Below are 16,793 nucleotides of genomic sequence, written 5' to 3'. Positions count from 1 at the left end.
GTACGGCGAGGACCGTCTTCCTCTTAGCCTCGCGCTGTTGGTAGAGGAACCCTTCCTTCTTCTTCTCTTCTGGGCAGAGCTGGAAGAGCTCGGATGCCCTGGAAATCATGGCATGAAAGGATCCAATCTCATCGGGCTGGGACGCCCGAGCAGGGGGCGACGGGGGACACTTCCCGTCGTCGCCTCCGTCGTCATCTGTACCTGTCGTAGCCGTGTCCGTGCCTGTATCATCCCCGTGGGTAGTAGACCAGGGGGAAGGCAAAGCAGGCCGCAGAGGTGGGAGAGAGGTGGCGTAGGATGCATCCTCCTCCTCTTATGCGGTGGACTTTCCGAAGGTCCTGGCTCCGGTTCCCCCATCGGGTCTGGCTCAGGTACCTCCGTCGGGGGGAGGGGCAACCTTGTCCTTATCTCCGAGCATAAGGACTGAATCGCTGACAAAATGGCCGCCGAAGTGTCCTGCGGCGCTGGAAACGACGGGCACCAGGGCTCTTGAGGAGCCTTGTCGGCGACCGTCGCTCTCGTCGTCGCCCTCGTCGGGATCCCTCCCGATGGGCTGGGCCTCTTCCACGACTTCGATGAGCTCTTCTTCAGAGGTCATGTCCGTATCCACGATGGCCACCAGCCCCTCCCCCACCTTTTCCAACGAGGACTTTGTGGGGGTCTTCTCAATGGGCCTGAAAGACGACTTCCTCCGTGGTGACAGAGAGACTCTGGGTCCTGAGGTCGCCTCACTGGTGTAGCCTCCACAGGCTGAGCCACGGCCACGGCGAAATCCTCAATCGAGGTCTTAGCAGGGTGAATTAAGGCCATTGTCACCTTCTGTACGCCTGGGGCCTTCACCTTGGGGCGAGGGTCCGAGCCTCGCTCCCCCTCTGCCGGAATCTTCGAGATCGACCGGGGTCTCTCCAGAAGCTTTGCCGGGTTCTCGAACTTCCTCTTACCCGAGCCAGAGCGTTGGCTCGTGGTTGATGGCGCTGGGGAGGATGCGCCCTGCCTGGCAGCCAAGGAGCCCGACCGTTCGGCGCTCACGGTGCCCGCGGACTCGCGGTGCTTAGCCTTTTGTTGGGCCCCCGTCGCCGGGCGCCCTCACAGGACTTAGAAGACCGCTCGGACTTCTTTTTCTTCTTCTCGCCTGACGGGCTCTTCCCTTCCAGCCAGTTGGCGAGACGGAGGTGGCGATCCTTCATGGTCCGCTCCGACATGTTCCCACAAAACGCACAGTCCTTCTCTGTGAGCGTCTTGTCCTCATGGAGACAGTAGAGGCATAACGAATGCTCGTCTTCCTTGAAAACATTCTGAAGCTGGCATCCAGGGCAGGTCCTGAACAGCTTCCCGGGCGTCGAGCTTCCTTTCTCCTGGGCCATGTCTGGGGTAGGCCTCGGAACTTCTGGAATCCTCCAAAAGCGTAACTCGAGGAAATCTTCACCCTTGAGGGGCGTAGAAAACTCCAAAACGGATCCCCGTTGATCGGATGTAGAAACGGTGGAGCTTGAGGCTCTATTTAACCGAAAAATGAGAAAAATCTCCAGAAAAAGCGCAAAAACGCAGCAAAAGCTCGAGAGCTACAGCACGAGGACTCCCAACACTTGAACGTGCGGTAAAAATCTGAGGATGGCTGCCAGAGGCGGGGCTTAGGGAGAGGGCAGTCATTGGCTGGGGCAGTATGACCCAGAGACCAGTGATTGGTTACTACTAAGAAAGACAGATCAGAAACGAAACTGATACTGGGCCTCATTCCGAGGTTCGCGTTAAATTTCTGACTTTACCGGCATGGCGGAAATACCGTATCCGCGTTGGTAGCAGGGCGTAATTAGCACCATATTCCGACCTCGCGGGCACGAGCTTTCCGCCATGCGGGTAAACCCCCTAGCGCCATACCAGTAAAGGGCGCGTCAAACCCCTTACTGACAACAACCGAGGCGTAACTAACACCATCGCCCTCCACGTAGTGCGTAAATAGCGGTGCCCGTAATTAACAATGACCGTAGATTACGGGCACCGGTAAAAACCGGAGACGGAAATTACGTCATCGAACAGGAACGGGAAGCATCATGGCGGCCATCTTTAAAATCACAATCCATTGCAATCCTCTCCATACAGGACTCGTGGGCATATCGTGATAGGCAAAATAGACTCCAGAGACCAGCATCATGCCAAAAGCATTGAAAAAGGGTGCTGCGCGCATCAGGAAGGAGAAATTCACCCAGGATGAGCTCCAGGTACTCGTAGATACTCTGCATGAACATGCTGAGATTGTTTTCAGCAGCGACATGCGCAGGCCCACCATCCTCAGGAAGAAGGAGATATGGGAGCTGGTCTCGCAGAGGGTGAGCGCTGTCGGAAACACCCCCCGCAGCACGACGCATTGCCGCAAACGCTGGGATGACCTCCGTCTGAGGGTGCGGGCCATCCTCTCAGCAAACCGCAATCTGGCCCTAGAGACAGGAGGAGGCCCAGCCTCACCCATAAAAATGATGCCCTGGGAGGAAACATGTGCAGAGATGATGGGCACAGAAGCCATCGAAGGTGTCGGCGATATGGATTGCGGTGATCCTTCATCAGCTGACGCAGGTGAGTGCCATGAGTGTAAACAGTACATGCATCCCTAATGCAAGTCATCGCCAAGGGCTGGTCAAGCAGTCACATCATGTTTGGGTAAACCCCCCCCACCCCTCCAATGATGCCGTAACAACTGGGACCCATGATGATGTCAGGTGCAAGGCTGACACCCATATTGTGCATGCCACACAAAAAGCTGGTCAATGTCAGTCACCACAGTACTCCGCCAACATGAGTGACCCTGCCGACAGTATGCTTTTCCCATGCAAGCAAAGATCACAGTCCCACTCAGCACCCAAATGTCACCAAAACGCTGCTATCCCATCGTAATACCATTGTCTGGAAGTAATTCTGACCCCCAGATCATTCCTCATGCCGTCTCTCTCTTTCCCCCCACAGGCACCGGTCATGAAAGTGAGGACCAGGAAGGCCCCCGGACAAGTACCTCCCGGGGCACAGGCAGGGGACAGCGCACACCTGCAAGCAGGAAGAAGGCACATGCCACACCACCTGCCCCAGCAACCCCCATGGAGGGTACACAACCCCCATCCGCGGCCCTGGACATGCCTGCAGTTCTGCGGGACACATGCCCCACGCTGCACCATGAGGAATCGAGTGCGTCAGGGGAGAATGCTGCCATGTGCATCCTTGATGTGCCAGGCAGCACATCACCAAACACCATTGACAACGTGGAGGATCCCAATGACTATGTACAGAGCCCAGACACTCCCTCGTACAGCCAGGTTGCCCATAGCGACCCTGGGTCGAGTGACGGCCGAGGGCTCACAGGCGAAGGGGATACACCTGTCTGTCATGAGCCCACTTCCCCTGCAGGAAGTCCTGAAAGTCCTGCAGGCACAACAACACGAAGCCTACCGACCACATCGCCCACATCGGCTGCAGAAACAGTGCGCTGCCAGCACCTCACGGGCATGATAGAGGACTTTCTCCGGGACAACCGGGAATCAGGGTTGGTGCTTCATAATGACCTTCAGGCTCTGGGCGAGATCATCAGTACCAGCACAAACCGCATCTGTGAGATGCTTGGCAGGATTGCCGATGCCCTGGAGGCAGCACCCCCCAGACCACAGCCCCAGCAGGAGGTGCCACCCTCCCAGAGCTCCTCCACGCAGACCAGCCGGTCCGTAGGTCACTGCGCACGATGCGCCGGAATGGAAGGGATGCCCCAGGCTCTGGCAGTGCCCATTGACCGTGCAGCCACACACATGTGGCCAATGCTGCACTGATGGGAACATTGTGGGGTTGTTGTGGGGGTAGGGTGAGGGGGTTGAGGGTGTGTGTGGGAGTTGGGGGGGAGGGGGAGGGGGTGAGGGTGTGTGTGGGAGTTGGGGGGAGGGGGACGGGGGTGAGGGTGTGTGTGGGAGTTGGGGGGAGGGGGGTGAGGGTGTGTGTGGGAGTTGGGGGGGAGGGTGAGGGGGTTGAGGGTGTGTGTGGGAGTTGGGGTGTAGGGGGAGGCGGGTGAGGGTGAAGGATCTGTTGTACACGTTTGGACATCATCATACAATACACAGTTTGGTCTATCCTACAATACAGAGTGGAGATGCATTATTGTGCATGTGTCTTTTAATGTCTCACAGTGCATGTAGTACATGTATCCCCACACCCAGTGCCCAATGCCCTGTCATCCTCACCCCCTCAGCTGACTTGTGATTCAGAAATATTGCTCGATCAATGCTTGTCGCACGGAACGTCCCTCCCGTGCATCGGCACCGTGTTGCTGTTCTGCCATTCCTTCCTCCACCTCCTCCTCCTCCTCATCTGGTGGTAGCAGTCCCACGTTAGGGGGCAGTGGCACATTCCGACGGATGCACATGTTGTGCAGCATTACACATGCCATGGTGATCTTGGACACCTTCTCGTGGCTGTAGATGAGGGCCCCACCTGACCGGCTGAGGCAACGGAATCGTGCCTTCAGAAGGCCGAAGGCCTGCTCTATGACCACCCGTGTACTGGTATGAGATCTATTATAGTCCTCCTCGTGCCTGTTTTGGGGGTTGCGGACCGGGGTCATGAGCCACGGTTTCAAAGGGTAGCCAGCATCACCTGCATGAGACGGAATGAAGGTAAGTGTTAGTACATTCATGGTGGAGAACTGTGCTAGTCTTACATTGCAGCGGGTGATGACTGGCCATGCACACATGTCCCTGGATACAGTCAACCCATTACTGGTCCGGCCATGTGTGCTGGCCAATGGAATGATGGAGGGGGTAGCTTCTCCCTGATGGGTCATGGTGCGCACTCATGTCTTGTTGCATGTGCATCGTTTATGCATGCAGCAGTGTTGGACTGCATTAATTGATGACTTGCGTAAGACCTGCTGTAAGGGTGTGTTGGTTGTAGTTGGTAGCATACCCTTCAATCAGCACTGATCCCTATCATGGTGATTGGCAGCTATCCTATGGAGGTGCCGAACCAGTCACACGCAGTAGGATGCCTGTTAGACTAACCTCTATGCACTCCCATGGATGACTGTCCTTTGTGTTGATATGCAGGAGTCAGCGACATGGTGCTATTGCACTGCATGGTGCATGATGACCTTACGGTGTGTAAGGTCCACCGATGTGTGGTGCATGTGTCGTGGTCTTTGGCCAGGGTAACTGTTTGTCAGGTACCATTAGGTGTTGGCTCGTATTCACAACTGTGTGGTTAGGTGGTAATGTGGCGTGCCACTTGTCATGGGGCACAGTGTTCTGTGAGGTGCACAACGTACAATGGCGTTGACATTCCCTCCCGGGTGGAGTATGCATCCCCCCCCACTTTCCCTCCCGGGTGGAGTATGCATCTCCCCCACCCCCTTTCACAGTGGGGTATGCTGACAACCTACTCAGAGCCCCAATGCACTGCCATGGCCCATTACGGTTACTCACCAAGCAGCCAGGTACGTTGTCCGGCATGTCGGTCCATGTAGAGTGGTAGTGTTGAGTTCCACAGGACCAAGGAGTCATGAGTTGATCCGGGGTACCGAGCATTGCATTGTGTGATGGCTTTACTGGCATTACACACCATCTGGACGTTGATGGAGTGGTATTGCTTGCGGTTGCGATACAGCACCTCCATGGCATGAGGAACCACCAATTCTACGTGGGTGCAGTCGAGGGCACCTATGCAATTTGGCATGCCTGCAAGTGCATGGAAGGCAGCTTTGGTATCATATATCTCCTGTGGAGTCCGGGGGAGGCATATGTAGTCCCTTCTGTGCTTGAGGAGGGCATCCAGCACTTGGTTGAGTATCCGGGAAAATATTGGCTGTGAAATGCCATGCATGTGCCCCACTGTATGCTGGTAGGTGCCTGTGGCAAGGAAGTGGAGCACGGACACTACCTTTAGTAGAGGGGGGATGGCAGTGCTGATTTCTATGAGGCTCACTATGTCGGTATGTATCAGGGCCACTATGGTGGTTATGGTGTCCCAGTCAAGCCGGTACAGGGTGTGGATCTGCTCTGGTGTGAGGTTGAAGGGGGTGGCTCTGATGCGGGGAATTGGGGGCTGCCGGTGTGGTAATGGTGGCTGCACCGGTAGGGCATGCTGGCCCTGTCTCACCCTCCTTCTCCTCCTGTGTATCCTCTGTGGTGGGGGCTGTGGTTGCTGTGGTTGCTGTTGTTGCTGTTGTCGTAGTTGCTGCCTTGCAAGCAGGGCCTCCAGCTCCAGGAATGCTGCTACAATTGATATCATCTTGGTGTGAGAGGGGGTGTGGTGTGTGGGTGTGCTCCTTTTGTGCTGTGCCAGACTCTATTGCCTCCACCTGTGCTGATTGGGTGCACCTGTTCCTCTTCCAAACACTGATCAGGGTTGTTAACACCTTCCCCGCGATGCCGGTATTAACGCCATGGCGGTAAGGTACTTTGCGCCCTTGTGGAGGTCGTTATTTCCGTGTTCGCTTTGCTTGGAATCGGAGATGGTTTACGCCTTCCCGTTATTTCCGCGATGGTGTGTCGGGCGCGCGACACTGGTCCGCTATTTACGCCATCGTAGTTTACGGTGACGTAAATAACGGTGTGGCGGGTCAGAATGGCCTGTAACGGTAAAGGAAGTTGTTATTCCTTTACCGGCCTCGTTTTTCCCTTAACGCCGGACTCGGAATGACCCCCACTGATTTTTTTTTATACCGAGGATTCCCGGCATGATGACGGGGAATATTCATGAGCATGTGAATCCATGCCAGACCCCATGCTGGAGAATTTATGCATTTGTTATGAGGTGGAGTACATAGCTGCAGGGCTTAGAGTGAAATATGCTCTTTCTTTACTGCTGAACAAGTTGATACAAACCAATCAGACAGGATGTCATTGAAGTTTGTTTCATGGAATGTGAAGGGAGTAAATTGTGCATTTAAAAGGAGGAAGGTTTTAGCAAGAATCTGGAGAAGTAAAGGGGATGTAGAATTTTTTCAGGAAACTCATTTGGTTGAGCAATCTGAAAAGTTCCTAATTAATTCTAGATATACGCAGGCAATATCTAATTGTTATGACTCAAAATCGAATGGGTGTGAGTATTTTATTCAGGAAAGGACTGGCAGTGGTAAATGAAGACAGTGAAAGACGAGGAGAGCCGTATATTATTAGCAGATATAATACATAATGCAGAAAGGATGACTATAGGGTCTATCTATGCCCCGTGCTCGCCTACTGTACAGTTATTTAAGCAAATTGGGTAAACTGTTAGAGGAAATGCAAGGGGAAAGTATGATTTTAGGTGTGATTTTAATACTGTACTTGATAGTAAGCTAGATAGGAAGTCAAGTTGTCGATATGGTTTGGAAAGAATTAGTAGTGAATTTCGGGGGTTCACGCAAAAATATGACCTGGTAGATATATGGCGGGTATTGCACCAGGTAGATAAGTCATACACTTTTTACTCGCCAGTACATGAATCATATTCACAAATTGATTATATACTTATGACTAATTGATTGGTCTGTAATGTGACATGCTCAGAGATTATCAAAAGAATGATTTCTGATAATTCACTAATTGACATGCAGATGGCTGTCATGGATTTGAAAGTTAGAACGAAGAGATGGAGATTACAAGCGGGAATACTGAAAGATACGACAGTTACTATGTGATTAGTGATGTTTATTATTCATTATTTTGAGGATAATATAGATACGACTGATATCAAAGTTGTCTGGGATTGTTTTAAAGCAGTGATAAGAGGTGAACTGATAAGTAGGTCGGCTAGCACTAGAGGAAAGAGTTTTGATAAAATAAAGAAGATGGAAGGAGAACTTGGGGATCTGCAGAGAAAGTGTGTTTTCTTCTGATACAGGGGAAAATAGGAATGAGTTGAGAATGCTAGAGGGGGAGATGAGGAACCTTTTGGACACAATGGCTGAGAAGGGAATGTTTTATAGTAAATAAAGGTTTTGGGAGTTTGGGGAAAAATATGGGAGGATCTTGGCAAATAAGAGGTATAGTAGAGGAATCATGTGTTACATCATTGATAACAGATGATGGGACAGTATTGCTAAAGAACACTGAGATGTGTGATCATTTTCGTGAATTTTATTCGCAAATATATAAAGAGGATAATTCTCCAAGTAAGGAGGACCTGAAGAAATGTTTTGATAAGATCCCAAAATTGTCTTTAGAAGGGAATGGTAAAATAGAGGCAGATATCGAAATATGGGAAGTGGTTGGGGCAATAAAACATCTTAATGGGGGTAAGTCACCAGGGCCTGATGGGTTAATATTGGAATTTTATAAACTATTTGTGGATCAATTGGTGCCGGTATTGTGCAAGATGTTCAATGATTTTCTACTGTCGGGGACTTTGTGTGACTCAATGAAGGGGGCTTTAATAACAGTGATTCCAAAGCAGGATAAAGATAATTGGAAGTGTGAGAACTATAGGCCGATATCTTTGTTGAATGTGGACTTGAAACCATTCACGAAGATATGGTCAAATATATTATATGGCTACATGCTGGACTTGATTGATACATCTCAAGTGGGCTTTGTTCCAGGGTACAAAAATATTAGAACAATTTTGAATGTAATAAATTCACATAATGATAGAGCATCGGATGCCCTGTTGGCCTTTTTTGATGCTGAGAAAGCTTTTGATAGGGTCAACTGGAAACCTTTAGAGTACACACTGCGAGAAATGGGCTTTGGTCCTAAATTCATTCAGGCAATTAATTGCTTACACCTGGATATATCTGCAAAGGTTTAGGTTAATGGAATAATATCAAGAGCGTTTTCTTTAACAAAAGGTACTAGACAGGGCTGTTCGCTATCGCCTTTTTTATTTGACTTGGCACTAGAACACTTAGCTGCGTATATTAGGCAAAATAATGCAATAAAAGGGATTCAAATAGGAGACACTGAGCTAAAGATATTAACTTATGCGGATGACATGACTATACTTCTTTCAAATGCTTTGGAATGTGGCCCGACTCTGAAAGCAATGATGGAAGAGATAGGAAAGTTGTCGGGTCATAGGATTAATTGGACTAAGACTGAAATCTTTCCCCTCTCAGCTGTATATGATAGGGGAGTGCTGTAATCGTGGGATTGCAAATAGTCCCCGAGGGGAGTGAAATATCTGGGGGTTCATATTATTAGAGATTTTAAGGAAATTGTTAAATTGAATATTGATAAGGTTGTAAGTAACATTTTATTGGCTGTTAAAAAATGGGACAGATTGACCCTGAATTTGTGCGCTAAAATAAATGCAATTAAGATGGTGTTACTGCCTAAAGTGTTTTATGTTATTCAATCACTTCCTTTATTAGTTATGAAAAGGAATTTGAAGAAAATTGATAGGGTCTTTCAGAACTTCATGTGGGGAATTGGGAAAAGACCACGGTTTCCAAAATATATTTTGTTGAGTAAAGTACAGGAGGGAGGATTTCGGTATTCAGATCTCTTTAAATATTATAATGGTTTTCTTATAAATAAGGACTCACATTATTTTGACAAGGATGATGGTAAAGGTCCAATTTGGTTGGAAATAGAGAGGGGGATCTGTAGACCTTTCAATTAAGATGCCTTATATACAATGGAAAAGATTTCAAAGAAAAACACTAAGCTGCAATCAATTGTGACGACTAGAAATGCTCTGGTGTCATGGTTTAAAGAAAATAATCAATATTTTGGGTTTAGCCATGAAGCTTCCCTATGGCATAATCAAGCACTGCAGTTGCAAAACAGGTGTCTGCACTGGCAAAGTTGGATTAAGAGTGGTATTCTTAAAGTATGGGATGTTCTGGAAGGGAAGAGGATTCTGAGTTTTGAGGAGTTAAAAAGCAGGTATAAGTTAAATAGAAGAGAGCTGAATCGCTATTCTGATTTAAGAAATCTTATAAGTCAGACAATAAATATGATTGACAGAGGCTTAGAGGAGGCCGGAAATGTGTAAGTTGTTTGATGGGTCAGAACATGGAGTTTCTACTTAATTAAATGTATGAGTATGGGACTAGAATATGCATATTCGTGGTTAAGATTGAGAAAGGTGTGGTCGAATGACATTAATCTACAGATATCTGAGAAGGAATGGATGATCTACTTAGAGTGGGATCCACATCAAAAATGGACATGAGTTTGAGGCTCATAAGACAAAATATTGTTGGGAGGACATACTGGACCCCGGAAAAAATGCATAAGCTTACATTATTAGATATTGATAGGTGTTGCAACTGTGAAGTAAATAAGGGAACTTTTTTTACATTTACTCTGGGACTGTCCAAAGGTACAACACTTTTGGAAGGAAGTCTTAGATAGAATTGATATCACTCTGAACATAACTATTCCTAGGTCGGCTGAGAGCATGTTTTTGCTAATGCGTAGAGGAAGATGTCTTGTTACGAGAGAGTTTGATAAATGGGTTGAGAAAGCTTTGGTGATTGCTATTAAGCTGATTCTAAGAGTCTGGAAAAGTAAGGAAAAGCCTGTGGTAAAAGATTGGTTAGTGGAAATGCAGATGTTGTCCAAATATGAGAAAGTATCTTTGGAGAATAAAGATCATACAGGAGTATATCTTTCACTGTGGAGTCCTTTTACTGATCTATATGGTTAATTGTTTTTTTTTGTTTTTTCTTCTCCTGTTATTGTGTCTGTGCTGTATTGTTTTGTTGGCATGAAAATGTTGTTAGATTGTAGATTAACTGTACAGGATTATACAATGTTTTTCAGGAATAGGGTGGATATAGGGATTTTATGGCTTGTCAATATGGTTCATAATCTGTAATCTGAACTATATTTGCAATCCGTGTGTATTTGAGATATGTATATATTGTAAAATTAATAAACACTATAAAAAAAAGAAAACCTAAGGAAATACATGTACATTTGTTGCTGCTCACCAGTTGAGGGTCCTTGTACCACCATTTGCTTCTGTTCTGGTGGTATGGTTTTGATCTGCAGACATAGCGAGCAGAAGGACACAGCAAGCTCCTCTCCTCGAAGGTCGATGATATCGAGCAGCTTTCTGACTTGCTTCCTAGGCCCGCGTTCATACGCAACATCTTCACAGTCGTCTCTTGTGAGCAAGTCTCTCTGCAACAGCTTGCCAAGAATGCAGTCCATGGAGCCTTCCAGTTCATCTATAAGCCTTTCTCTGTGTCTTTTAAGGAACAAGGCAGAGGATATTCTAAAAAGAAAGACATCAAATAAAACATTGCTGTTTTATTATCATCAATGAAAGAGAATTATGGAATCAGAACTAAACAGAGATAAACAGTACATTATACAGTTGGGTCATGCAATAATGAAATCGGTGCACAATTCATGTAATGAGTGATTGAGGGTGGTGTACCTGGGCATATGATTTCAAATCTAGGCGTTTGGCAGGGCTACTGTGACATGCAAAACTGTACCTACAATGTTAGCCTGGATGTCAAGAACTCACAAGTGGCAAGTGTGTGTAGGTGGTTTCGGGGTACAGGGAACGTATTTGGCCAGGATAAAAGAGCTAAAAGCAAAGGACATTTGTATTTCAGAAGGCTTCTTTGTATTACATGCAGAACCAAGGCTTGGCAGGCTCTAAAGAGAACCCAGACAATAATGAAGGCCAAGGAACTACATTACCCAGAGGTCCCGTGTGGCCACGAGCCCTCTGGGTCCTTCAAGGCAACGCCCAATGTTCTGCGCATGCGCGCGATGCGCACGGACTACACTGCTTGTGCTCGAGGACATCAGAGGAACCAGACGTGTATGCAGAGGGCTCCTGCAGGCCGCCATCCGCTGGGCCATACCCCACCTGTGACTACTGCAGGCCCCGCACCCTGCTACAGATAAGTGCTTAACTTTTGGGTTACTCCAACAAAAAAACGTGTGCATGTAGCGTTTGAGCTTGAGCAGCTCATACGAGCAATAGGGAACGCAAACCAGCGTTCGGACACACAGTTTTCTCTAATAGCCCGTGGAAAGTGTGTGGGTGTGTTTAGGGGTGCTTAAAACTCACACGAGTCTTTTGAACAGCTTAGCCGGAACTTTGGCATATTGCTTTGGTTTCTTATAGCAGCGCACACCGTAGCGACGTGGACTCGAGTGAACTTGACCCAATCAGCCCTCTAGCTGCACGACGATCCGAAGCTAAGTGCTTTTATCTTGTATTTGTTTTCCACGGGCTGGTTGTGAGTCTCAACAGCCAGTACGTTGTACGTGTATCTTCAGACTAGCATGTGTTAGTTCCCTGCATATAAGGTAATGTGAAAAGCTTTGTCACAGTCTGTGGAAATCGCTATAGAAGTATAAGTCATTTCTGCAAACCTCTCAGGGGTCAAGAAAAACCAGTGGGTGTGTCTAAAGTGAAGGCATGATTAAACAGGACCACATAGTGTTGTGTGCTGTGTATGGGAGTGAGTGGGCGGAGTACCTACGAAACTCAGGAACCCCAGGAAGGGGCAACGGCTGCATTTTACCCAAGAACTCCCCCTACCCATCCAATACCTCCTCCTAACCCTCCATCCGGTTTCCCTAAAACCCCCTACCCTATCCAATCCAGCGGATCCTAAACCTTTTTCCCCGGCGGGTTGCGAAGGCCTGAGTCAATATACTTTCCAGACACCAAGACCCTACGGGGAGGCAGGTGTACGTGCTGCCTCCACGCAAGACCAGGAGATCCTGACACTGGATCTGGCATTTCAGATGTTCCACAGTGTCTGGTGATTATGTCTAGTATGTCTAGTATATGATGGCTGCACATGGGTACACAAGACTGTGCCCAGCTGAGGAATGTTTACCTAAGCATATAATGGCATCAAGCCCACGAGACAATAGGATGAAGATAAGCCACTCTAGCTAGTACAGGATGGTTGTACTGGGCATAATAGCATTGTGTGGGTAAATAATACATTTGAATGTGATAGCCGTACTGGCATAAAATGATATGCCCATCATATGTCAAGTACAGCTATCATACTCCAATCTAAGGGCAGGCAAACACACGTAAGGACTGTGCATGTGGTTACACCAAACATAAGATGACAGTACCTAGGTATATTAGACTATGCCCAGCAATGAGTGTATCTGCAGAAGATGGCTGGTCCTGGTACACGGCGCTGTGCCTGGCCTTTGAGGAAATAATTGTTAATGAGAGGATGGACATTGACATATGCTGGCACCAGGTTGACCAACATGGCTGCAACGACCATATATAGTGGCAGTACCCGGGTATTTGAGGACACACCTACCATATGAAACCAGAGCCTAGCCAAATGAGGATGGCCTGGCATAAGAGTGCAGTATCTGGGCATGTGAGGATGCGGTTATTTATATGAGGCTGGGAGTTTGTCTTTGTCAGTCATTGCTTTATTATACTGTTTTCAAACATGCATACCTGGTTTCAAATCTCAATTTCCTCACTGTGAAAACTCTCAAATTTCTGAACATTTGATTGTGTAACACACTGTAGACAAGAACTCTCTACAACAACACATATTGAGCACTGCTATGCTCTGATATTTGACATATTAGAGACACATATTCAATCCAAATTGTTCTATAAATAAAATACCTCATATTATGTTAAACACTCATAGTTTCTAAACTTTAAATTACAAAGCTGCTCCAAATTGCTATTCCTTTAAATTAATTGAACAAACTAGGCCGAGTCTAGAGGTCAGTGGGATGCAATAGAAACAGTCATGGAGTTACTGCAAATCCTGCTGCATTTCACCCTTTCTTTGCTGAAAGGGAAGTTGATCAAATCCGTGCTAATTCTGTGTCTGCCTTTATTTGCGCATCCCACCAACACAACTTCTAAGGGCCTCTTTCTTTTGGCTCTGGAGAATGCGGTTGAAGGAGCTCAACTAATGGGCAGTTAGTTATGCAGGTGGGATCCTAAACTCGGATTCTGATTTATTACTGTGCACACCAGAGGCAAATAACAGTGGGCCTCATTACAAGTTTAGCTACGCAGAAAAAAGTGGTGGTAACTCCTTTTCCACCACTTTTCTGGGGGATAACGGAATTACTACTGTTTTTTCCCGCTCTGCTGAAAATTAACTTTGGAGATGAAGTGGAGGATTTTGCAAAAGCAGATTTACCACCAAAGTATCACCAAGCTCGTAATGAGGCAGAGTGTCTCCAAACACCTCTAAAGGGGTAAGCCTTGAATGATCTCCCTAGTGCGTGTAAGTGCACAGCAGAGATTTCAAGCAGCGTCATCACTGCGCAACTGATTTTGACTGACGGCCTGCTTTTTTCTGCTTTTTCGTAGTGCAAGCCAAGCCTGCTGAAATCAAGCCAGCACGCATTACTGCAAGCTCCATAAAGGAACTCCCGTGCATCAACATCAGAATGGAACAGATCTGGAGAAAAGATAATCAAAAGCCTGTCTCCCTGCCTGACTTTTGCCTGTACTGGCCCAATTCAGACTTTTAAAGTTAATTTCAACCTTTATTAGGATTGATGTTTGAGTGGCTGGTCTGCCTGTAATTGAATCCGCTTATGCAAATTATGGACTGCCCCCACTTGCTGAACCTTTGAAATGTATTTATTTTACTACCAACCTCAACTTCTGGTTGGAGGCAGAAGGTCATCATTAACCTGTTGTGCCACAGACATGGATTGATATAGTTCTATTATCAAGAGAAAAAGACCTTTCCAAGGACGGTTTTCTGGTCAAAAGAAAAAAGGCCAAAGTAAATCGGTCTTTTTCTCTTGAGACCTTTAAAAAAAGGTTCTTTCACATAGAACCGTATTTTCTGGGCGAGGCACACATCTTACTCACTACATCACACGTTATGCAATTCATGAGTTTAACCTAAAATACGTCAAATCTGTGCTACCTTCAAGTATCGATGCCTGCCTTTATCCTTGAAAATGATTACTGAATCCTTTCTGTTTTCACATGAATTGTAATCACCGGTACCCCTAGGTCCTCATCTGAAGTAATTTTAAAGGTAGGTGTGATGAAATCCGATACTGGCCGGAAGAAGTATAACGTGAAAGCAAAGATTTCTATGCATTATCTCTGAACTTGTGCCACAACTTGGTTCAACTGTGTTTCTGTCAAAGGAGAAACAGAAATGATAATCTGTATTGGTAGTGTGGGCGGAGGGAAGGCTGTAGTCTTCAAGAAATGTGGATCAGAAGCAGAAGAAGCTTCAGAACAGCAACAGTGAAGTAAATATCAAATAAATTAAAATGAATGTCCAAGCACGGCTTCATAAAAATAACAGACTTTACTATTGAGAGAGACTCACTAAACACACCATTTACCCATTCCTTTACAGGAAAAGCACATAGTAATACATACTGAAGTTATAGGCCAAACGTTAAGTTGGGCATTGTACTGCAGGAGATATGAAAAAAGTTGAACAGTTGATGTGACATAGTCTCATGCCTTGTTTTGGGGTCTTCAAGTGGCAAGGCATACATTTGTTTTCACAAATTGATTAGTTTGCTAATAAAAACATGTTTTTTATTAGCAAACAGACTCATTTGATTAGCAATTTAGTACCCATATTGTTAATGTCACCAGACGTTATTCGTACCCAAGACATGAAATCAGCAACAATACAGCAGTTTTGCGTACCGCTGAAATAAAATATTAGTTAGAGGAGTCAGGTCTTGCAAATTCTTTCAAATTCAGATAGACCTGCAGGTCTGGAAAATTAGTTTCCCTATTCAATCTAAGGGCAATGCACTCAACCCATTGCAATTGAGGACAACAAATTTAAAATGCAATTTGTGTACAATGGTGCATGTCACTACAAACCTGCTTTTTTTGGCACACTGCTGCCACCCAGAGGCCAGCCATACACAGTGAAACGTTTGTTTGACAGTTACTGCAAACAAAGTAAATGTTACATAAAAGTTTCAAACATCTCTTGCAAATGCTACTGGCCCATCATAAAATGTGCCTGACTATGCAAGTGGCCAAAAAGACTTTGTGAGCCACAGCTGAGTGTCTATAAAATGTAAAAGATTAGCAGCATGAATGGACACAAATTATTAGATATGATAAAAAGACTCTGAAAACAGTTTGGCCAGCTGTCTCCTGCTGGTGGTATCATATAATGCAATTATAATCATAAAGCAAAGCAAACTCTGGAGGCTAACTACTGTGTTTGGTATTGCAATAGATCTGTAAATGTACAGATTGGATGGAAGTAACTATTGATCACTACTTTGCTTAAGCATCTAGTTCGCTTTGTATATTCATTATGTAAGAGGAAGGAAAGCGACTAAGCATAGTGGATTGCATAGCAGGCAGAGAACTGGGCAAACTAGATGGAATAGTGTAGTTTGTGGTCATCTCAATTTCAGTGTACCTGGTATAAAGCAACTGGGTGATAATATAGAATGTCAAGGAGCATGGGTTAGATTATGGGTTCAGCACCAGTTGCAAGATGTATGCAGCCTGCAGGTTACAGAACTAGGTTTTCCATCAAAAGCATTTGATCATGTGATCATGTATATTTTCAAAGTGTTCACTCATCAATATGATGCATCTGCCCCGACAACATGAAAGATAGTTGACACAATGAAATTTAGATACACTACCTTAAACTTTGGAGATGATGCAGTGTTTTACAGTATCAATACTCTGCATTATGTAACAACTTATTGTTAACATTTTAGGAATGGAATTGCATGACTGTATTTCAAAAAAATATAAAGTTGACACATACCTGTCTTTACCAGACAGTATATAGAAAGCTTAATAAAAGTAGCATCCTGATTATTTCTGGTTTGCAATTATTTAAAAATAAAATTCTTGCCTGGCACTCCCACACATGCTTTCAGCACAGGAGTGGAGGA

At 46.2% G+C, this 16,793-nt stretch overlaps 1 protein-coding gene across 1 annotated transcript in view; it reads right to left on the bottom strand.

Moving 5' to 3' along the window:
• Positions 1-16,793, bottom strand: part of LOC138515934 (NACHT, LRR and PYD domains-containing protein 3-like) — a 661,296-nt gene that overhangs the window by 401,308 nt on the left and 243,195 nt on the right. The window contains exon 2 of the mRNA XM_069630701.1: positions 10,886-11,172. Within this exon, the coding sequence (XP_069486802.1) occupies positions 10,886-11,172 (287 nt within the window). The remainder of the gene's footprint in view (positions 1-10,885; positions 11,173-16,793) is intronic.

Source organism: Ambystoma mexicanum, chromosome 6q (genome assembly GCF_040938575.1).
Source record: "Ambystoma mexicanum isolate Mex_15411 chromosome 6q, UKY_AmexF1_1, whole genome shotgun sequence".
NCBI classification, from domain to species: Eukaryota; Metazoa; Chordata; class Amphibia; order Caudata; family Ambystomatidae; genus Ambystoma; species Ambystoma mexicanum.
The sequence above is the reverse complement of the archived record's forward strand: the minus strand, read 5'-3'. Positions and strand labels throughout refer to the sequence as shown.